The 25,667-nt window shown below is 34.0% G+C and overlaps 1 protein-coding gene across 4 annotated transcripts in view; it reads right to left on the minus strand.

Moving 5' to 3' along the window:
- Positions 1-25,667, minus strand: part of LOC106478581 (serine/threonine-protein kinase SIK2-like) — a 65,641-nt gene that overhangs the window by 9,548 nt on the left and 30,426 nt on the right. For 3 of the 4 annotated variants that reach the window (XM_022382190.1, XM_022382193.1, XM_022382192.1), the window contains 6 exons: positions 22,402-22,447; positions 19,789-19,913; positions 19,115-19,238; positions 15,296-15,528; positions 9,300-9,566; positions 5,190-8,737 (listed from right to left, as the gene is read on the minus strand). In XM_022382190.1, coding sequence (XP_022237898.1) covers positions 7,382-8,737; positions 9,300-9,566; positions 15,296-15,528; positions 19,115-19,238; positions 19,789-19,913; positions 22,402-22,447 — 2,151 coding nt within the window. In that variant the 3' untranslated portion in view covers positions 5,190-7,381. Of the gene's footprint in view, positions 1-5,189; positions 8,738-9,299; positions 9,567-15,295; positions 15,529-19,114; positions 19,239-19,788; positions 19,914-22,401; positions 22,448-25,667 lie in introns of those variants that run through there. The other variant, XR_002609930.1, reaches the window with a different exon arrangement.

Consider the following 25,667-nt stretch of genomic DNA (forward strand, 5'->3'; position numbering starts at 1 on the left):
CAAAAGCACGCCGGAAATCAGATAGGAGCATGCAGGAGGGTCTTCGAGTGTTGAAATGATTAGTAAGTGAGTCAGACAATTTGAGAAGTTGATCCAAAGTAGAAAGGCGTGGGCGAAATCCCGCCTATGTATGAGGTAGAAGGTTGTGAGCAGCTATGTATTGATGAAGACGGACAACAAGGATGCATTCAAAGGTTTTACTGAAAACACTAGTGAGGCTAATAGGATGATAAGAATTAACATCAGAGGCAGGTTTACCTGGTTTCAGAAAAAGCAGGATAGTGGATAACTTCCAGGAATCAGGAAAAAGTCCTGAGGAAAGAAAGGTGTAGAACAATGCAAGAAGTCAAAGGAATTGCAGAGGGGCATGACGGACTTGGCAGTATGTGATGCCATCAGGACCAGGGGCAGTGTTACATCTGTTCTTCAACACCCGCCGGACATCAGCTGCAGTAATGGAAGCATGTAAGAAATCGTTGATAACAACATAAGAAGAACTAGGAGTAAGGTCCACGAGGGAGGCAACAGTTGAGTTAAGGGTGGTTGTAGTGTCACTGTAATGAAGAATATGACGTTCCAGTATATGAAAGTTCTGTTCATGAAAATCAGGAAAAAGATTGGCCTTGTCCAAAGATGTAGCACCATCAACAAGTATAGGATAGGAGGGAGAGCATCGTTGACCTGTAAGAAGCTTAAAATGGTTCCAGAATTGAGAGGAAGCTAATCCTTGACCTCTCTCATATAAACATGTTAAAATTTCATTATTTGTGACCTTATAATATTTCATAAGTTGTCAGTACATTTATAAAATTTCCATCACCAAAGCTGTAAATTTAGACTTGTTATACATTTCATAGACTATTTTCATTCTACCAAATAAAGAAACATAATATCAAATAGAAGAGTGTTGAGCTTAATATATATTTTATTTGTAGCTTTAATCCGAATATTATATATATTTCATCCACCTACCTTGAGATTATAGACAAGTTTGTTAACTAAGTAGATTTGGTAACTTGCTTGTACGAATTTCTACAGCTTTACCAAGTTCTGATTAGCTTGCTATCTAAGTGAACCTTACCTTTTTTTAAAATGTTCCATTTACACTGAGGCTAACCGAACCTCACAAAAGTGATGTTCTAGATCCAGCCCTGCCTAACAAAGTCCTCCTCTATCATCATTGACTTTAATCTGATAACTATAATCTTATCTAGCTTCTGCAAAGAACAGCGAGGTTAATTTTAGACTACACACATTTACAAACTTTCCACAGGCCCTCCAGTGTATCTGACGACAAAGACTTCTAAGACCATGTTTTAGCAAACCAAAGGTACAAAAATCTACATGTATTTACACTGACGGCTTAACGTCTACTTGATCAGTTGGGATTGCTGTGATTCTAGTTTCTTTTAATTCTTACTCATAAAAACAGCTGTGGATTTTGTGTTATTCTCTTTGTCTTTTTGATTTGGAGGGCTCTCTTTTGCAAAAACAGCCTTCACTTTATAGCTAAGAGTATGGGTCTAGATTGGCTGGAAGTGAGACTTTGTAGTTCCTTGCTGTCCCAAACGTACTGCTTTATGAAATTTTTCACTTCCATCTCTAAGACTGGAGACTCCTGTATTCCAAATTATGGTGTTCAAGCTCTACATCATTTAACAATATCACTATAGAGGCATCATTCATCGGATAATCTTCGCATTTTCTTCCAGCTAACTTGAATCAGGTTACTTTGCACTGTCAATCTGTTTAGTAGCCGAAAATTTCTCATGGAATTATGATATACATCTGCAGTGACACACTACTGTATTTTCGTAGACAGATCCTTCGTATAAAATGTGATTAACTCTCTGTATTAAGTGCTTTACTTTCACCTACTTAATTCTATAAGGTGGCTTTACAGAAGGTTAGTCACACTTTATAGGAATGACGTTACTAATCTTGTAATGACCTTGGAAGTACTATCCGTTATCATTCGTCGTGCTAGTTCTGATTATCATGATTTTGAACTAGTACTTGATACTCCAATTTCAATTGTAATACGTTTCTTTAAGAATACCAAGACAATCTCAGACTGTACACATATTGAAATACTTTCCACAGACCATTCACTGGATGTAGGTGCCGGTTTCCGTGACCCTCTTTAGGAAAACTAAATGCATGATCTGTCTGTGGTTATACAGTCAGAGTACGCATATCAGTTAAGAGGACAGCATGAACTCCGGCTTCCTTATCCGTGGTTTGTAGGAATCCTTCTGAGAAGGTAGATATCTGACTTGATGCTTTATCCTGATGTAGCCATATCTTCCTGATATTCTGACCAAATGGTAAGGGATATCATCATGTGTATGCATAATTGTTGTCGATACGTTCTCTTCAGGGTAAAGAGATATCATCTTTACTTTACCATGCACTCTGTGGAGTTTAAGTTTCCCATTATAGAATAAACTTGAGACAACAATAAAGTTTAACGAAAAATTTTCTGTACCATCTTTGTAGCAAATCTCCCGATTATTATCGCACTCATTCATGCATACCCAGGCCTAATTCACTGATACATCAAATTTCTCTCTCTCATATGCATTTTTTCTCGAACCCTTTTCTGTAGTTTGTCTTTCTTTCAGCACTGTGTCTGGTGATCAGTTGTATACTATCGTGTTAATTATAAGTTTACTTTGGATACTATAACACGAAATACAAAATAACTATTTATAAACTACTTATAACTATTTACGTTTTCAGCTTAATATCGTAATATTTAAGATGCATTTTAAATCTGAAAAATACTTAGTCATAATTTAAATATTATAAACGAGAACATTTATATAAAATATTTTGTAGGGTAATTTCATGAACAATAAGAAAGCTTTTACTAAATTATGTGTTTGACAAAAAAAGAACCTACAAAAACAAGAATAAGCAACACAAACAAGATCTCTGACTGATATATGTACTTTATTTATTTTCACACATGAACATTTGACGTCACTATATACAATCCTACAGTATAAACTCAAGAGGATTAACTGATATTGGCCAGAAACTTTCAATTGATATTTAGTAAAATTCAAGTTTTATTTTCACTTTATTTAAAGCCGCGCGAGTCTTACTATGATTAATATTTATGAACATTTATAAATTACGTAACTCAATCACTTTATTAAAACCTATCAGAAACGCTTATTCACCAAAAATGTTTACAATGTTTAAGGACTGACGTAAATGGGAAACTCCAAGAAGAGTACTAGCTTTATTATCAAAGTATGGGTAACTAAACTGATCATTCGACTGGGATAGAATTCTGAATCCCATTATATTACACTATCAACATTTAAAATCAATAAAATAGCTTAAACGATCTCCATTGTTATGTGCCTACTTATCGCTATAGAATAAGCGTTTGAACATATTTATGCCAAATAAATGATGTAACATATAAACCAATACTTTTATTGACAACTCTAAAGTATGCATATTGTATTAATGCTGCCAAGTTTAAAATTCAACAGAATAACTTTGGTTTGTATACCTCTTCCACGCTCCTTATTATAAACAAGCACACCTACGAAATAAACACCAACAATAAAAAAATATCAAAACGCTGTTTCTCCTGTTAACATCCCAACTGTTCTGGTGTTTTCATTTCTAGAATATCCTCATTGTAAAAAAAATATTAATGAAACGGCAAAACTTACGGTTATCCAAAAATAAAGTAAAAATGAGTTAGTACAGTATTTTTGGCATAAGGCGTTTTGATATTCGGTCCAACAACTGACAATTCCTTAATTTCCATTAACAGTTATTTAGTCAAAATAAAAAACATATTTTTAACATGTAAACGAATTTTTAAATATACTTTGAATATCATTACGTTTTGGAATATGTATTTGATCTAAAAGAGAAAAACTAGATAGAAAATATTACACTTGTCAACATAAGGAGTTATATATACATTTAATTTTAGTTTTCATAGAAAACTTCAAATCTCATCTCAATGGTTTATTCACTGTTCATAAGCTTTGTCCAAATGTTTGGAAATTTTCTTATTATCGTAAAGGTTTGGCTTGTTTTGAATTTCGCACAAAGCTACTCGAGGGCTATCTGCGTTAGCCGTCCCTAATTTAGGAGTGATAGAATAGAGGGAAGGCAGATAATTAACATCACCCACCGCTAACTCTTGGGCTATGCGTTTACCAATGAATAGCGGGATTGGCTGTCGCATTATAACGCCACCACGTCTGTAAGGGCGAGCAGATTCGGTGACGGGGTTTCGAACCCGCGACCTGCATATTGCGAGTCGAGCGCCCTAACCACCAGGTTATGCCAAATCATATATCGTAGAAAAACTATAACGATTACTTACTACTTGTTAAAAGTAATAAAAGAAAGCACGAGGCAACATGTTTGTAGCTGTCCAAAAGCATTATTGCTTTATTTTACATCTACTAAAATAATGTTCACAATCACTCTCAAACCCAGTGCTGTGAAATATTTGAGCTTGATATATGACCGCCAATTTATATGACATGTAGATATAAACAACAAAACATATATCATGTATTTGTTCATATTTATTGTTACTCATCTGGAAAGCATTAAAACTAATACTATGTTATGGCTGTGGACGTTATCACTAACTGGATGCTTTATCTGTTTTTGTAACGTTCACCACTACACTTTTAACATTTGATTGCACTGTACACAGTTATTAACACACAAACCATATCAACTACAGCTTACATTTTAATTATTATCTCAAATTTGGAGTAAAATATTCATTCCTTAATTATACTTAAAATTAAATAAACGTCGGTAAATTCCTTTGTGAGCCAATCAAAATTAAGATCATTCATGAAACGAATTCGTGGCGTATTCATAGATTAATTATTGGTAAAAATCAGTTAGATTAACAACTTCTAATATATAGAAAAGCCAGTGCTTTTTGGTAACATTAAGTTCCAATAATGGCTTTTATGTCAAGTTGCTTAGTAACAAAAGTATAACATAATATTGTTGTTAGTCTATGTACTGAAGGTATAAAATGAAATGTATAGACAACAAAACTGGAAAACATATTTGTTTATTCCTTGATTTAGAGTTTCCGTTCATTAAAGATGTTTTTTTTATATTTAAAACGTTCGTGATATAACAAAAAATAGCTTCATTCAGAAACGATTTAAGTTTAAAATTGAATTGAAATTGTTACTTTCATGACAAATTTTATGCACTTGGCTCTAGGCTAGGTGATCCTACACTACGTCTTTACTTTAGGCTTATCATACCACACTCACTACACTTATAAGGTTTCACGCCCCTGTTACAACCCGTCACTAAAATCTTAATGGGCAGACAGTAGTCGAACTATTCTATGTGGGTAAATGCATTTTGGCTTTTATGACTCTTTCTATTTTGAGAATTCGAGAAAAATCAAGCGTGACGTGACACACACAGGCTTGTATAGTTAATATTCACTCACTACTTTTCATTGCAAAATTACTCTTAAACCTTGCAGCAATTGAAAGAATAACCCTATTTCAAAAATCTTACAGAAACAGAATATATAACCGATAAAATCATTAGAAGTTTTATCGTTTTATATTTTAGTATTCCGTGTTTCACACTATTGCCATTGAACATACGCTGCCATTAAAATTTTTACATGTTGTATTGTTTAACAGATATTTTTGCGTTTCTTTCAACTTGTAACAGTTGTAGAAATTAGCCTTGTTTCTGGTAAAGTATAATGAACTATTGTACGTATAGACATATATCACACACATGCTGGAATGCAACTATTTTACATCCTGTCAAATCACAAGTTCAATTCAATACTTTCTTTTAAAGAAAGTCAACCTAGTACAATCTCCCATAAACCGTTATAGAGGAATAGCAAAATATAATGTTTCAAAAACAAAAGTTGAAGAAAAATAAAACTATGAGTAAACAAAGAAATGCGCATCCCAGCCTTACAACATGACTTTTGTTGCTACGAAATAAGCAATGTAATTAGGTGTTGTAACATAGGAAAACTGGAAAATAACATGTATATATATGTGTGTGTGTGTATATATAAAACTGAGTAAACAGTTTTACAAACTTCTTTATTATTTCAGCACCGACAAAACTATTATTTATAACCATATCCTTTCTGAACAACTTTAGAGAAGATCTGATGGGGGCACATATATATAATTCGAAAATGTTTATATGCGGGCTATGTCCCGTTTTTAATAAATGAAACTTTGCTGTGCAATAGGTCAACATTATGTGTGCGATTTTAATCTTTTGGGTTTTAATTTACAGTAATTTTAATGTATGATTATGTATTTGATCATTGCGAGTTAATCTTTTAAATCGCTGCAATCGTAATATCTTATCAAATCTTTTGATCGTTTTGTCTTTACTATTTATTCATTTTTAGAGATTCCTCATTTGTAAGTGAATTAGGACTAATACATTATCTTCAGTTAAGTCAATTCAGTTTATTGAAATAAAATAACTTTTGTTTGGCTCACTCTTTATAACTGCATACCAATGGTTGTATGATTATTATTACACGGACTCTAGCTTTTTACTTTTTAATGAAGTTATTCTCTAAAATTTTAAGAATGAAAGATTTTGCCCAGCCGCAAATTCTTGAAATAATGACAACAATGCAAATAAGATAAAATTTTATACTTTCAGAGTTGCCTATGTCGATTACTAAAGACAAAAAAGTTTAGTACGAAGAAATGTGATTTGGCAGTTTTCTATTCCAGGACTGTTGTATAAACAGGTTTATGATTTTTTAAAGCTAATCGCGTTGCTGCTATGCGTGTTAGAAATTTAGATTCGTTTTCAATCTCAAAGGAACAAAATGATTAAATCGACAAAACGACGACAATTAATAATACTTCATGAGAAACATTTGAGGTCTAAGTTGATACGTGTACTACATTATAATAACAATACTTTTTCTTTCGTTCAAATATCTCCTCACTTCTCATATAAATTGCTTTATATTTGTAGATAATTCATAAGTCGTGAAACATACCTCAGAGGATTTTATTTAAAGCGGATATATTGAAAACCTAATATAACTTTTTTAACAATTTACATTTCCTAAGTTATTATCAACAAAACATCACTTGAATGATGAGTACTACACAATTTCGCATATACTGTTGAATTAGATTACCTGAAATCAGTACGTCCTCTCTGACTTTAATTACCAGACTCCCCAAAAGAAATCATCCTGATTTGACTAGACACAAATTAGTTTTTTGTTTCTCCTTTCCTAAATGCATTCTGATACACTTTCTTGAAAGTACCGTTATCATCTGAAGGGCTGAAATGACGAAATGAAAGGACAAATCCCCGCCATGGTCAGTTTTGGGTAATTCTATTCAATAACTTTGGATTTCTCTTCTTGTGTATAAAACTGGCAGTGAGTTTCTTCATCCGATGGAGAAGTTATATCTTCACTAATGGGCTGGAAAGGTAACGCAGTACTTATAAGATCTGCAGGACGAGGAGGCAACAAAGGGACTGGCAGCGCAAGCGTGTAGGATGTTTGACGCACCATCTGACGGCGGTAAAGTGCCGATTGTTTTTGTAATACTTGTCTCTTCTGCTGAAGACTCTGATGAAGCAGTTGTTTTTGCAAAAGTTTGTTTTGACCAACTAGCATTCCTCCACATTCTGTGGGAGGCACTAGCCGGGGTTCTTCACAAACTATTCTCTGTGTTATAGCTGAAGACTTTGAAATATCAGTAAAATTCTCTGGGAGACTGACACGTTTATAAATTTTGGTTGGCAGATGGTTATTTGAAGATGGAACTGAGCTTCTGGTAATTGACCAGTATTGTGTGTGTTGTAGTTTGTTATGGAATTTCTGAGCATGTGGCAACTGACTTGGATACAGATTCTGAAGTTGCTGGTATTCTTGTTTAACTTCGTTTAATCTAACAATCCCATGAGCTTTAGAAGACTGGCTAAGTCTCTGACAAAATGGGACTACACCTTCAGCAAAAAAACTATCTGAGGCACGACGACCTTCTCGAAAACTTGTGGGGGAGTCTTTAGCACTGCGATCGAAGTCTATTGGATTATGTCTATAAGAAGATCGATTTTTATTGTTGATTCGAATGGGGATTCTAGTTTGTGAGAGTACCTCACACGGAATGGTTGCACACAGCGATTCATCACGACTATCATAAAAATTTCCAATACTCAGGTTTTCCTGCGCAGCACAGGAAGACAGACTAGACGCAAAGTCTGTTTCTATTTGCGAATCAAAACTATCAAAGTTAGACTCTTGGCTAGTGAAACTTCCAACAGGCGAGTCTGACAAACTAAGCATTTGTGTGAGATTGCTTAGTGGTGGGCTGTCTCTATGACCATCATTTAATTCGGAAAACGCTCCACAGCAAGTAGCGTGTTCACTATACTGGCAAGACGATCTTCGTGTAACTAAGGGTGGGGTCTTGGAGTCTCTAGATCCTTCGCTAAAATCAGCCTCCAATCCTTCATCTAATGACTCGGTTACTTTGGACATGGGACTACCAGTTTGACTGCGAAATACTTTAGGGATTTGATAAGCTTCAGGTTTAGAATGGACTGAAAGAGGTAAAAGTTGACCAATCTCTTTCTTGCTAATTCGATACGCATGCCCAATAAAAGGCCCACCAAATGTCGTCGTTCCGTCTGTTGTTTTACTAAACACATGATGCCTCAAAGCACCAATGTATGGACGCGACTGTAACGAAAAAAAATATTTAGAAAAGCAGATAAAAAAGAAACAAAAATGAAAGCATAAAATGTTGAAATAGTAGAAATATTTTTAGAATGCATGGACTTTTTTGAAAATATATTCAACTGTAGGCTGTAGGTTTAAAACAAAAATGTATTATATTTTGCCAAAGATGCTTCATAATTAAGGATTGTTTGCTTTCTTTCGCGTATTTAATTATCGTGTATTGTATGAGGTATTTGAAGTATATATATACACACACATACAATTTTTTGTAATGCCGCTTCAAGTTTCTTGGAGACTCTGAGTAAAGATATGTGATATCTGATTGAGAATCCAAGTGGGTTGGTATTGAAAGAAGAGTTGAATTCACAAAGTGAAGGCATTTATCAGTATTAATCAGTTAGGTGGGCAATAGGTTTTGAAAATGTACGCAAACTAAGATTAGTGTTTCCATCAGCCTCTTTCTCAATTTATGAAACACAAAAAGGTATCTAGAATACATTTTATCAGTATGTTACTATTTATGTTTTCCAGTGAATTATGTTAATTAAAAAATAAAAATCACCTCAGACTGATAATCCACAGCATCCGCTTGTGACGTAGGTGACCCGGATGATGGACATACTGACTGAGGATAAAGATTATAAACTGGCAATGGCGAATCTAATTTTCTCATTGCTTGCTCAGCTATGGTGCTAGGTCTGCGCAGGTCGCAAATGTCAGCTGGTTGTTTCAGTATAGCAGCTGAAACAGTTGCCCGATGTTGCCGAAGACGATCCAATAAAAGGAAGTAGATGGCAGCGTGATGGTCATACTTCTCATTCACTAAAGACTGGTAGAGAAAAAAATCTGAATAACATAATTCTTGATACAATCAAGAAAAAACATGGTTAAAAACATTTAAGACACCAAAATCACACACATACATATTATCTTAAAAGATAATAGAGTGAATGAGTTTTGTACCAATAGATGTCACTACACTACTAATGGCGTATAGGGGAACATTGTTTTTCATTAAGCAAAACTAACATGCTACATTCGTGTTTTTAAAAGTTGCAGAGTTTTTAAACATACATGCGATGTTAACATCGCACCACAATTAGTTATATAATCAAAATTATATTTGAGCGTCAATTTCTTTCATTATTAACTAATAAAATATTTTTAATTAATCAAAAGTTATGCCTCCAAGCATTTGAAAACTGGCAAACTCAACTGTAACGTGACATAATTTCTTAAGAATGTTATAGAAACTTACAATAAGAAATCGGTATTATCCACTAAAAACACGCTATTTGAGTATCAAGTATAAAGTTGAAATAAATTTTGTACTTTAAGATATTGCTTCAGATACGATGGATATATATTCCCTATATACACTATATTTATACTTTAACTTTCGTTTAATTATTCGCATTTTCCTATCAAACATTTTTCAGACAATGTATTCCAGAGACAAGAGAAAGTAGAATATCAAAACTATTGCTTGTTGTCACCTAGCAACCATTCCTAGAAGTTTGACTATTTTATGCATTGCGAGATCAAGGCCACAGTAAAGTGTTTATATTAAACTCGGGCATCATAGATAATGTTGTAATATTTCCTAATTTGTGTATTGTAATTATATTTTGAATCGACGGTCTATTTATTCTTGAAATATGTGAGTAAACATTTAATCCAGCTTCCAATGGTGTAATGTTACTCTTTTTGTTTGCTTGTTTTGTGTTTACACGCTACATAATTCGACTACCTGCGCTGTGTCTACGACGGGTATCGGAAACAGAAAACCGGGGACCAATGTTACTATATTATTTCCATGTTTCGACATTAACCCTGTTATGGTTATTGTTACGAATACATCTCTGAGAGAAAGTCAAAACACATTGTAGAGGTAAAATACACCAAATTAATTACATATTAGTAGTTTAGTACAAATGTAGTTTGCACCAATGGAAAAATAATCTAAATATATGACCAATTTTCGGGGAAAAAATATGGTAATAAACAAGACAAGCTTAGGGTAAAATCTCAAAAATTTGATAATTTTCTAATTATGGGATCAAATTCAAGATGGCCGCAAAAATATCTAAAGATACATATCTTAAACACATAGTTGTCGTATACAACAGTATTTGGTGTCTATGTGGGGATTCTGAGAGTCAAAGAATTAACTTCATATAACAAGTACGTTATTTATTCAGGTCAAATTATATATTTATACATATATATATATAGTAATTTTTATTTTTTGCTGGTGTGTCTGTTTGTTTTTAATTATGCACAAAGCTACACAAGGGCTATCTGTGCTCTGCCCACCACGGGTATCGAAACCCGGTTTCTAGCGTTGTAAGTCCGCAGACATTCCGCTGTGCCACTGGGGGGCTGCTGGTGTGTCCAAATGAAGTTCTGTAATTGGAAAAATGATAAGACAAGTATGACAATCGAGAGGACAGAAATTTACAATAGTTGAAATGATCAAAGTACTGTGTATACTTTGCGTTGTACTATGGTGAAGACAAAATGCACTACCCTATTGACTCATAGAAAAAATTAAAGTGTCTAGCACTGGAACAGTGGAAGTTAAATAAATATGGGGGAGTTTTTGAGAAAGCACACTGGAATGATGGTCTAACTGTCAGGGTTTTTCATAAATTGTGTAAGACTGTATCCACGAGTAAAAAGTAGCTTTAGCAATCCAAAAGTAGGAAAAGAAAGAGCATATGCAAGAAAATATCGTATCCCGAAGTGAATATGACAGCTCTCCATTAAAATCCTCATTGTTCTTCTGCTAGACGTTCACGGAGTAGTCCTCTACAAAACAATGATTTTTAGGTTTTGTGGATAAATCCAGAAGACAAACTTCATCCTGACGGCGATAAGTGGACGCATAGCACACGTTCAAGATTCATATAATGTACCTATAACATGCGGTAATATGTGCCACATTTTAGCTGTTAATAATGGATTGTTGAACATATATCCTTTTCCGATGAGATTCGGTGTAATCACTATTGTTGGAAAACCATGTCTCTCCAATATGCAAACATATTGCAAATAGTTGTATATGAATGAGCCAAAAACATTACAAGAACTACTAATGGACTAAAATAATCTGTTGAGGAATTGCGGCTATGATACAATAAAAAAGGGATTCAAAGGGGGTTTCAAACACCATCGTATTTCATGAGAGTACCATATGACATATCCATAGGTGGAAGATATGTAGAAGCTGCAATCTACTTTTAGCGAGTGCAAAATGAACAACTAGCAAATACCATTGTCAGGTGTTTGGAAGATAAGTTATCAAGTAATTCAGGCACAAGCTACCCTCCACATACTGATGGGTTTGGGAACACAGAAGAATCTCATCCTCAGTTACGAAGATTTATTACCTGGCTAAGGAACCTTGCTGCTTGTGACGTCAGTGATACCTGCCAGGTTCTTGAGATTACAACCTTGCCATCACTGACTGTTTCGTTTATCACGGGGAAACACACTTCCTTGAAAGTCAAGTTAACAATAATAACTCATATTCTGACCAGAAGTGGCAAGACTATAGACCCTATGAAGAAATTATCACTCGGAAAAAGCTTCCAGGATGTTCTTAACATGTATGTTACATGATCTATGTTTTAATTTGAAAAGAACTAAAGAACTTGCAAAGAATGTGAGCTATCTTGTAGAGTTTCCCAACTCTTTTCATGGAACTCCTATTCTAGACAATTATGGCTTTCAGGATGGCACATTGACTGGAATAGATACATCTCACCATACAAATATTTTTGTTTATTCAAAAAGAGGATGTTGCTAAAAAAATATTTCTAATAAGATTCATCCTAAACTAGACATGACAAAGCCTCTTGAGATGAAAAATATCATTTGAGAACAAAACATAGTTCAATCTTTCAAGATTGTGAAATGTGGCCTCACATCAGTTTAAGCTAAGGGTAATATCTGATCACAAAACACTATAGATCAAAGATCAGAGAAATGGTCCATTCTTTAGTTCGTTTAGATAAAAAAAGATATTCTAGCCAAATGATAAAAGATTGGAGCACTAGCTGGATTTCAGTCAATATTCAGAAGTTGGCTAAAAAAGAACAATGCATATTTTTACCTTACAATCGTTCAAGGTATCCAACAAGTTAATATTAAATTAGGTGATGTGCTGCATGGTCGCTACTGCGACGATGAAATCAGCACTGTTCGATCAAATGGTTCGAGGCCAGCCAGTCTATGCTCTGACTGTGCAGTGAAAAATGAGAATCCTACACAGCTTGAACTCTTCCTTCCATTCATAGATCCATTCCATGCACAGTGTTCTTTCGTATCAGCAATAAATACACGATTCAAAGGATCTGGTTTATCTGACATTCTTTTTGGAGCTGTTGTGATTACTGAAGGTTCAGTTCCCAAAGAACTTGGAAGCATCTGACCTCTTTCATTGGTGTAGGAAGTACTTTTTCACAAAATACTTCAAAATGGATTTGAAACAATTGAATGTTCTAAGAGTTCAGTGGCAAAGTATTGGCTCAGATTCATTACACAAATGAAATACTGATGATGAATATTCATGTGTTAAGAACTCAGGATTGGAAGCATTGAAGATATAAATTAGTAAATAGCTCTGGAATGACTACATCAAGTAACCTTGTTCAAGACTTTGAAAAATCATATAAAGATGGTAAATAATTAGTTACTAGACCACCTATCCGAAAAGAAACCATAACTATTGTAACGTGGACAAGTATAAATGCAAACAAAGGCATGACAGAAGTAGCATCCCTCTGCTCTGGCTCAAAAGTTTAAGGAGACATTTCACATGTTACAAGTATTGGGACATCGTGTGACAAAAGAATGTTTCTCAGTATTCAATACTAATGGAGCTATGATCAAAGTGCAGAAATCAAAGTAAATTGAAAAGTTGAACCTGTTATCAATACACCCCATCAGTAGCTTCATCACACTGATAGACACGACATTCATTTGGAGGCTTATCATTCCTTCTAAAGAGGATAGTGAGACAAACTAAGATGGTATTTGCACTTCTTTTAGCTTGACATCCCAATGCTTCTAACATCGTTTTAGTGAATGGTCGATATGGCCAATTATGTATATATGTTATGGAAAATATGTTGGTGTCAATTTAGAATGAGGAGAATCAGTAGAACACTTCCTCTAACTTGCCTTTCACCAATTTCAAGTTAGTCGCTTATTAGGTGATCACAGTTAATGGGATGGTGTGAAACGTTATATTTGTATATAAGTTAAAGGAATGCAGCAAGAGTCTTTTATAATTTAACTATTCCACTTAACTTATTTATGTGCCACTAAGTGTCTTGATATGAAACATTTAATGTCATGTGTTAGTCTTCGTCCAAATACCACTCCTGTTAGTTTTTCATCAAGTCTAAAATACATACAAAGCAGAGTTCAGTTTTGTTATGTAATGTGATTTGTTTATCCTTCTTGATTTATTTAAGTCTATTTTGACCACTGGTTTTGTTTTATAGTGTAATATCTCTTTCAATGTTTTTAACACATTTATCTCCAACAACGCCATATAGATTGGAAGCAAATTGTTTCGTTGGCTTTGGGAAGGGCGACAGTGAAATAATTAGATTCATTACATAGATCAGAATTTCTATGGTGCCACCATAAAGATATATTTTAACTCATGTATTTTTGGCTAGCCTAGCGATGATAACATATAATGTGAAATACTACAAGTAGCTTCTGTTCAATAACTCTTCTATTTATACTTTCTGGAATAAATAAATTATTAAAAGACAAGCTACTAAACCAGGCCCGGCATGACCAGGTGGTTAGGGCACTCGACTATCAATCTGAGGGTCGTGGGTTCGAATCCCCATCACACCAAACATGCTCGCCCTTTCAGCCGTGGGGGCGTTATAATGTGGTGGTCAATACCACTATTCGTGTGTAAAAGAATAGCCCCAAGAGTTGGTGATGACAAGCTGCCTTCCCTCTAGTCTTACACTGTTAAATTAGGGATGGCTAGCGCAGATAGCCCTCATGTAGCTTTGCATGAAATTCAAAACAAACTAAGCTCCTGAACCTTTGTATTTTTTGCAATTTCTTCAAATTTGGTCTATGGTGTCACTTATATCATAAATGTACCAACTATATAGAATCAACTGTACAGTAAATTTTACTCCATCCTGTATAGTGGTCTCACGCAATCATATCTCAGTTGTCACTTTGAAGTGAATCACAGAGTTCAAAGTACTCAAAATTGTCAATAAATTATGGCTAAACCTTGATACAATTTTTACAATGTTTTCTTCATGATAATATTCAAATGTATGAAGTTCTGCTTATTAAAAGAAATCAACCAGAGAAAGATGGAAAGTTCGCAAATAAAACGGTTTTTATAATTGTGTAAATTTGTGAAACCTAGAATATTAGTATTTGCACGGTTCATTAACCCGTGATAGTCTACGTACGTTTAGAATGCTAATTTTGTTAAAGAAGTAACTGTGGAAATGGTAAGTTTGACGTCAACTTCATAACATCAGTAATCCAAGTACTTCTCACCTCTCTAGTTTTAGTCGTATCGATGCCTAGACTCTCCATTAACCTCAGAATTTTCTCGTTGAATTCTCCAACCTTGGCCGCTTCCCTATCACTATAAAAAGAACCAAGATGTAGTGGAAGGGGCAAAGAGTTCCCACGTTCAACCTGCATCCACTTATGTTGCTTGATGTATTCTATAGTGAACCGTTTGCTTGGGTCTAACACTAGCATCCGACGAATTATGTTTTCACATTCTGGGAAAATAACATAAACATGTAACGTTGGCGTTAAAATATGTTTATCTCCTCAATAAATTTAACTAATACACACTGATAAAAACAATCAAATTATAGCTATGACAATATAAACTTATGGTTATAAAATATTCTATCACTCATTCACGTGGGCATTTGGTGATTAGTCGTAATCACCAAATGTAAATAACTGGTTATTCAACCTATATAATAAACATGGTGACACAAAACTGATTTAGTTGTTTCATTTAGAACGTAGTTTAATTTTAGCACCTTACTCTGAATTAAACAATAATTAAATTGGTTTCAATTGTCTTCGTAATATTTTCTTCAGTATACTGTATTATGCCAACTACATGAATTGTACCGACCGCGTAGAATCAACTGTGTAGTAAATTTTACTCCATCCTGTATAGTGTTCTTACGCGATCTTATATCAGTTGTCACGTTGAAGCAAATTGCATAGTTCAAAGTACTCAAAATTGCTCATAAACTATGACTAAACCTAAGAGAAGACAACTGGATGTCTTGCATTGGACAATAGGAAAACATCCAATCACAGCAAATTATTTTATATATATATATATATTGAGTCCAAGCTTCTCAAAGTATCGATAGCAGCACGTGAAACTACTTTTAAACCAATAGTATGATTATTTTGACAACTAGACAATGGAAAACATCATACGCAACACAAGCATGTGACCACTATCTTTCAATTCTGGTTCATTGCGAGTATATGCTCCAAGATTGAATCATATGTTCGCATCTGCAATTGAACGTCACGTCAATGAACAGATAGCTAGAAATAGCTTCACATGGCCAAAGTCTGTATGCCAATTGCCAATGCACAAAACATCTCGCCTACAATGGTGTTAAGAACAGTGGACTAACAACATATGGAGTAATAACATTTTTAGACATGACTCGAGCTTCGCCCTGCAGCCAGATAACACGTGTATACTCATCTGAAAAATATCTGAAACTTGGTCCATCCCAACTTAATATAGGAACGTGATGAATATGGCGCTTGGTGAGTATCATTTGAACAGGATTAAGAATGGTATAAACAACGCAACACATGATAGAGGCCACTTCCTACAACCTTTTGTGCTATAAAATGTTGGTGAAATTGGCCTTAAGTTTAGCCTAATAGGTGATAACGCTCAACCACACTGTGCTAGACAGGTCAACACATTCCTTGAATACGTAAAATTCAGAGAATGAAGTGGCTTTACCATTCATCGGAGATTAGTTCCATTAAGCACATAAAGAATACTCTTTGGAAATGTTGTCATGAACTGCAGAAAATGTAGAACTATATCAAACACGTGATAAAAGGTATATAAAATTACGAATACTTTGGATTTTGGAACACCTAATTTGCTTATATAATAACCAATGTGAGTAAATCATATTATTTTATAATAGTTATTTTTCCTGTTCATAACTACAACATGTTGTATCTAAAACCAAATTCAATGATAAAACTGATATAAACTTTGAAAGCGATTTTAAAACACCCAATGTTGTCAGGTAGCAACCATGATCCTAACCGACTGATTTGATATTTTCATGTAGATAGTTGAAAACTATGATTCATACACCAATGATAGTACATTTATGTGGTTCTTCCCAAGTTACATAGTATGTCAGCATACATTGTTAGTAAATGGCAATTATGATTCTTGCTCTAATGATACATTACGTAAAATAGAAATTCAAAGGGGCGTTCTTGTTAAACTAAAGTATCACTTGATAATGCAGTGTAGATGATCAAATGCTTAGAAGTAAAATCTCCAAGTGACTTTGTTAAGATTTTCCATACTCAAATACATGACCTTTATGACAGAATAAATAAAACTTTCCAAGTGTATGTTTTGCTATAAAAATTATTATCATAATTATTATAAAATACGTCTTTGCTAAGAGTAAAAAACACAAATAAATTACATCTTTACTGCTCAAAACAACAGTTGTTCTCTCAGATTGTTGGTAAAGTTACTTTCTCACACGCATGTATATATATATAAGAAGCTGAAATAAATAGCTTGGAGGGTTTCATAGGGCATGTTATTAAAGATATGGGAATTTTTCAACACCAAGACAAATAACATGCTGCTTTTTTCTAGATATTATTCATCCCATAAGCAGTTCTGAATATAAGGCATATTCTCGTGCAACACCAACCGACAGATTGTTCGAAAAATGGGAAGATCAAAAATGTTTATGAGTAGAGAGGTTATACAATTGTTTTTCAATGGTGCAATAATACTAAGATATATATATTTATATATCTACAAATTAACTCAATTGTTTTTCAATGGTGCAATAATACTAAGATATATATATTTATATATCTACAAATTAACTCAATTGTTTTTCAATGGTGCAATAATACTAAGATATATATATTTCTCTCCTTCGTATAATTTTTATATATTTTTAAAATATTACTTAAGAGTGAAGGAGTGTCGAAAAAAAAATAGTTTTGCCAAAATTTAGCTAAACAGATTGAATGAACTTAGTTTTAGTTGGAACGGTTAGTTATGGCGTTTTCATGCCCTACTGGTCAAGAAAGTGCAGAAAATTTCATTTTACTTTTAAGATTGTCTTTTTGTTTGTTTATAATTAAGCACAAAGCTACACAATGGGCTATCTGTGCTCTAACCACCACGGTATCGAAACCAGGTTTTTAACGTTGTAAGTCCGCAGACATACCGCTGTGCCACTGGGGGGCGATTGTGTTTTTACATCAACTTATACAACATATTTCAATTTCTTACTTTACACAGTTTCAATTATCTTTTATAAAAGAAACGACAAACTGTGACGAAAAATAAAACCATTGAAGTAGTGAAAATAGTTATATTTCTAGGGATTGTAAAGGAATATATTAATATATATTCATTGTAAAAAAATCATGAAATAAAAAGAATACTGTATTTAAGCAATATCTAAGAAAAACTATTTCGGTTTTTAACATACAGTTAGTCGATAAAATACATTCAAAAAGGTGCTAAATTATAAGCGTCAGACGCTGGAACTGCTCGAAATCAAACTAACTATATCCATACATGTACAAGCAAAATTTAAATAAATGATTTGATATATAAAAAGTTAGTTTAAACAACTTTATCAATGAGACATTAATCTCTATACAATAACCTATTCCTATCCTCTCTATTTCAAAACAGTATTTAACCTAATATGTTTTATTTTAATATGCAAAATATGAAATTGCATGTTCTATTTGAAAGAAAGTACAATAAAAAACTGATATAACTTTTGAAAAACGAATTTAACTGATTTGGTATTTCCATAAAGGGGTGGAAACTATGACTCATACATCAATAGCAGTATTTCGGCAAACATTAGTAAATGAAAAATGTGATTATTCTTCTAATAATACAGTCTTTCTATTGCTAAATACAAAAACAAAAAGGGATGTTCACTTTAAACTAAAGTTTGACATCCATCATTCTAGATTGATAAATTTTAACCACACTTGTCTCAAAATCATTCTAAAAAAAATTAAATGTGGACAAAACTGTGGACGATTATATTTAAATAGAAAACTTCTCACCCGAAGACATGAAGTATGGAATGCGAAAGCGTCCAGATAAAACACGCTCCCGAAGGACTTGAAGACTACTTCCGTCAAAAGGTAGGGTTCCACACACCATCACGTAAAGTACCACGCCTAAACTCTGAATGTGTGAAAACCATCAATCAAGAAAATTATAACCATAAAATATAATTCACGCATTCAAGTAGGTACAAGTAAAACATTAATTTAATTAGTTTACTATGCAATTTTCACCGGTTTTTACATATTTTTAGTGATGAAAGAAAATTTACAATAATACAATGGTGGGTTGATTTGAACTTTCGTGCAAAGCTACACAAGGCCTTCCTGGGCATAGCCGTCCCTAATTTTTAACTGAAATACTAGATAGATGTTATCTCAGTCAACAACATTCACTTATCCCAAAATTCAATTGTTTTTGCAGCAACAAGACACGAACCACGAAATCTCGTATTCATATTCTAGGCACGCAAACCATTAGGCTAAACGAAGCTGAATTATGTAATTAAAGCAAATAAAAAAAATATGCAAATTGTAAGAATCTCTAACATGTGCCATAAAGGATTACTTTATCATAACAAGGAATGCCATTTCTTAGAGAATTAAAAAAATTGTGACATAAAAAGCATATTAATAATTAGATCTTTTAATTGGTCTTATTGTGTATTTACCCAAACATCGATCTCGGGACCCACATATTTCTTGCCTTCAAATACCTCTGGTGCTGCGTATGGAGGACTCCCGCACCATGTGGTCAGGAGGTTATCCAATGAGTAATAATTGCTGAAACCAAAATCTACGAAAATAAAGTTCTAACTTAGTTACATACTTTAATAAATCATTAGAAATTTGTATAACAGTAGCAAAAATACAATGCCTCAATACATCAGCATATGGTTTATTAATATGAGATTAAGACTTTATTTCTACTAGAACATGTTTTCTTATAAAGTACACCAAAATATTAAATGTTTTTAAAAATCGTCTGTACATTAAATGTCAAGCAATACCAACAATTGATTACTAAGAACTTCTGATCAAACGTAACTATCCAGAACTTTATAAATTCAGGAACGGACCAAATAATGAGTTTACTTGCAGGCCTTGACACATCCCAGGCACCAGGTCGCCATGGCAACAAAAGAAATTCATCGTGGCGCCTAGTATTTTCTCCAATTTTATTTGTGCGTAGGGATGTGCTAAATATAACTCGAATCTAGAAAAGTTCTGGACTCTTGGAAGTCCGGAACTATTTTTGCGTTCTTTGAGTCCAAAATCGAACTTTATTTCTAGAATTTTAATGGCGGATTCAACACTTCTTCATGTTTTTCAGGAATGAAGCACTGTGGTTGCATAACATGTTACTGATTTCGCTCAATTTTGTTTTTCTCCTTTCTCTCAATTCAATCAATCACGGCACGTGTTTAGTCTCAGAGGGAACCAAAGGCAGTTAGTTCAGGCAATGTGGTTGTTGATATCATGTGATCGTTAGCCTCTATCTCCCCTGTACAAACTTGTGCGAAGTTAGGTTAGGTACACTGTGTTTTTGGGCTGGCTCCTAGATCTGAAAATATTTGTCGAGGCCTGAGTTAAGTGGAAGATGATTCTGGTCTATAATGTTATGGTGGTTATATATAATACAACTGGGCACACAAGATAATTTTGTAGAAAGTCAAATACACCATGTTATTATCACTGTAGGTTTTAAAAATCACTATGAACATAACATGGACTTTGGGGCAGATTTAACCCTCAAAGTTGACAGCACAGCTTATTTGAATATTTGTCGAGAGGACAAGAACTAGTAAATACTTCATTTGGTATATGTTCTCCTTCGTACCTGGAGAACCAGGGATGAACGATAAATTCCCTGTAACATCGTGGCATAAGCCCGTTTCGGTAGTGGTTCATTCTTGTTGTGTAGAGTTTCATCTGTGCGAATGCATGTAGATTTCTTTATTTTCGAGAGTGAGGTTATGATATATTACTGTGGCATAAAACAAGAATATTTGACCATTCTATCAAACCATAAGTGATGTCGCACATGCCTTGGTATCAAACTGCAAACACTGTGATGGACTATCCTGAACAATATAAAATAAAAATCACAGCTAGACAAGCAAGAAATTATTATTCAATCACACTGGATCTCTTTCAACAATTTATCACATCACACTGAATATAGAATAAGACGCCATAATGTCACCCGATGATGAAAAGAAGTATGTCATGTAAGTGTAATGATCTTATTGATGCTAGTATGGCTCATAGTCGTTAAACAGCATCATTATTTAAACATAATATTTTACAGAAGTAAGACCCAAAACTTGATCACTTGAATCTGACTGTGTATATTTTTATGGGTTTTAGCAAGGGACATAAACATGGTGTGAGCTGGCTAACATTTCTCAATTTGTCCTGTTTTTCTAATATTTTTTAATTCTGTGAGTTTTTAAGTTATATGTGTATTTAACAACTTTTTCCATATCTCTGTTAAAAACGTAAAGTAGTTGTAAATCGTACTGTTTAGGAATGTGACATTACTAGCCTGGTTAGAGATGAGCTTACCTTGTAAGTTGGACCATGAGTAACTATCGACAAAACCCAAGAAATATTCAGTTCACTATTACACTGGCTTTCCCCGCTCAAGCAGTATCTAGATGTATCTGTATTTTGTAATTTTGGCAAAGCTACTAAGGTTATCTGCCGTTGTCTCTAATTTTGAACTACTGACCAAAGGAAAGACAACCAGTCTGGAGCACCCTACCACCCACAATCCACGCTAAGGAATTGACTGTCACTCTTATAACACATCGCTTAACGTACGGTGAATATTTTGTGGTATAGCATAGACTCAAAATCCAGAGCTCTGCCACATGGCCATCTTGCGACCAGTATGTACATGTATGTGCTGGAGAAGAAAATATGCTCTACTGTGTATTTAGTGCGAGCTAAGCCATTTTTCATTCTTAACAATATAGTCCAAAATTATGCAGTGTCGAAAAATAATAATACGCACGATACACTCGTGATCTACATATATGGCTGAAAAACTCTACTTAACCTAGAATTAGCCTGACTAAAAAAAGCCTATCTCGTCTCCTACACTCAGTACATCAACTCTCTTATATATTTAGCTGAAGAACAATTTAAGTATATATTATTGTTCTTTAACTTTTTTGAGTAGTTTATGTTATGTTATTTTTAGTTCCATCAGTAAAGACAATACGAATACCAAAAACTTAGTGTTCCAAGTATTATTCATATACACACACAAGAATTACCTGCTATTTTGATGTTCATGTTGTCATCCAGTAAAAGGTTTTCCGCCTAAAGCATAACAAATATTTTTATAAATAAACAAAATGGTCAAAGTGCATGAGTGAAAAGTTTCGACAAACATTAGAGCTAAAGATAAACTCAATTCACTGTCTTATTCTCATATTGTATTAATATTTTCATAGAAACAGGAGATCTTAAATTGAAAACAACGTGCACATCTTAAATGACAAAAAATATATACAAAAGCTAAAGCTTTCAGTATGAATATAATTCGCTTAAACTATTACGATTCAATATTTTTAAATATCTGTTTTATTTAATTAAAAACTCAGAATCTGATTGTTAGCGTAATATTTTCAAATATTATGAACCAAAGCTTTCCAAATTCTCGGTAAAATGTCAAACATAGTGTACACTGTGTAGCAAAAATCTGTGCAGTTCAGCTTGCCTTACTAAGATAATGAATTACAGCAAAAAAAAAAATGGATTATTGAGAACTTGCACATCGCTCAAAGTATGGTGAATATTTTGTGGTATATCACAGACTCAAAATCCAGAGCTCTGCCACAGGGCCATCTTGCGACCAGTATGTACATGTATGTGCTGGAGAAGAAAATATGCTCTACTGTGTATTTAGTGCGAGCTAAGCCATTTTTCATTCTTAACAATATAGTCCGAAATTAGGCAATATGGTAAATTTTCTGAATTATAACTTAGGGCAGAGCATGGTTCAAAATCACATTATTTGTATCAGTAAAAAAGTGGCCTGATAATTTTGGGTATTGTATGTTTAGACTCAAACTATCTTGTTAAACAAGTATGAAGATGTTAATATCCATGACATTTGGATATCAAATAACAATGAAATAAGTTTACATGATACTTAAGCATGAAAATTTATAAACACTGGTGTTTCATTTCACAAAATATACGACTTTATCTACGAAAATTCATTTGGTTGATTAGCTTTCTTATTATGCCAATCGAAATAATTATTTCAAAACTTTTAATACTATCAGTAACAAACAACATATTTATTTCTGATGCTTTTAAGTAAAAGTTTACAAAAAAAATTGTTGGTATTTCTACGGTTGCTAACTTATAAACATTTGTAATTAATCTGTATTTGTAAAAATAAAATACAAATTCAGATGTATCGACTTTAAAATAGAGAAAAACTGATTACGCTTGGTATTGCTAGCGCACAAAAATATAGCTAATAAAAAAGGAAACAAAAGTCTCACAGATTAATTTACTCTAATTCTACATAAAAGTATTTCCAGTGGCACGGCTATTGAGGATTCTCTCTTGTTTAGCCGCACTATAGCGGCTCATAGAATGGCTCCGAGTTTTTCAAGTACAAATTTTTAGTTCATAGCTCCTTCATCTCTTGACCGATTTGATATCTAATTACAGTTTTGGACTCAGGTCTCATAGATTAATTTACTCTAATCCTTCCTAAAATAACTTCAATTTGAGAGTAAGCTGGTATAGATCCATATGAGTAATAAAATCGAATCGGGTATGCGCTCTTTGCTCTTTTCGTGACAGGAATTTAGTTTTTAAAGGAAAGTAAACTTTCCTCAAGTGGGTTGTTCAGATATTATTCATGGCCAAGTGGTTAGAGCACTCGACTCGCAATCTGAGGGTCGCGGGCTCGAATCCCCGTTCCACCAAACATGCTCGCCCTTTCAGCCGTGGGGTCGTTATAATGTTACGGTCAATCTCACTATTTGTTGGTAAAAGAGTAGCCTAAGAGTTGGCGGTGGGTCGTGATGACTAGCTGCCTTCCCTCTAGTCTTACACTGCTAAATTAGGGACGGCTAGCGCAGATAGCCCTCGTGTAGCTTTGCGCGAAATTCAAAACAAACAAACAGATATTATTATCCCCCTTCTACCCGCTCCCGGCAATTGTATTTGTTATATTCGTGAGTTTTTATAACATTGTTGGAAAAGTTGTTTGTACTTTTGACTAGTGGTATTTAAAAAGTGAGGCCTCTATGGAGAGAGAGGGAGATGTCCGGTGGATTACAGGGCAGAGAAGAAACCAAGGCTGTAGACGTGAAGTTGTAGAGAAGTAAGGAGACGAACGTTCGACAAAGCAATCAACAAACTTCCTATGATCAGGGTCACGAGGTGGCTGGGATCTATAAATCCAATGCCACGGGTGAGATCATTGAATCCAAGTGCCTTCAAATTTGCTGTGGGAGGAAACGGGAGTACCCCAAGAAAACCCACTTTCAAAAGACAAGGCGCCGAATATTCTATCTGTCCTGTGCCCAGTGCTGAAATATAAAAACACAAAAAAATTATTAGTTTGAACATAGATTTTTTTTTCAGAGGTTGTTTTAGGGTGTTATGGAGGCCATGTATGTGTTGTATGTAGATATTGTTTTGTGTGTGGCACTGGTCAAGGTGTATTTTTAGTTTCTGCTGTTTGGTAATATTTGTGGGCTAGTGTTGTTAATCTGTCTTTAAGTAATGGAACGTGGTTAGTTTTGTGCATATATATGATATATTTTGGTAATCTAAGGGCTAATCTTTAGACTCTGTTTTGTTGAAGTTGGAGAGATTTAGCGATATTTTTGGGCATATTGTAGGTGATTTGAGAGCCGTATTTTATTAGGGGGCGAACATACGCTTTATAGAATTTTAAGATAGTATTAGGTTTGCATCCTTTATTGTTACCTGTTATGAGTTTTATGTGGTTATTTCTTTTGTTTGTTGATTTATTAATGTTTTTGAAATGTTGCGACCAGGTTATTCTTAGTAATTTCGCATGGGGGCATAACTTTATTTCTTCATTTCCTAATTTGAGTTTTACATTTTAACGTTTTTGTAGTGTTTATTTAAGCTGCGTTTAAATGCGATACCAATGGTTCTTATGTGATTCAGTAGGACTCGCCAGTCGTTATACCAGTTAAAGATTGCATCTAAGAATTTTTTTATTGCTTGCAATTAGTGGGTTGCGTGAAATACTCCAAACGGGTATAGACGCGTCCCACGCTTGGTATTGCTGGCGCCCAAAAATATAGCTAATAAAAGGAAAAACACGGTCTCATAGAATAATTTACTCTAATCCTGCCTAAAAGAATTTCAAGTGCCGCAGCTATTGAGGATTCCCTCTTATTGTTTTTTCATTCACTTGTGATAACAGTAATTATCACAACTAGTAACTACATACTGCAGCAGTGTCGTCGCTAAGCTATGAAAACACACAGCACCAAACATATTTTGTACATATGCAGTAAGAAAATTAGGTTGTTCT

The sequence above is a fragment of the Limulus polyphemus genome, unplaced genomic scaffold, assembly GCF_000517525.1.
Source record: "Limulus polyphemus unplaced genomic scaffold, Limulus_polyphemus-2.1.2 Scaffold228, whole genome shotgun sequence".
NCBI lineage: Eukaryota > Metazoa > Arthropoda > Merostomata > Xiphosura > Limulidae > Limulus > Limulus polyphemus.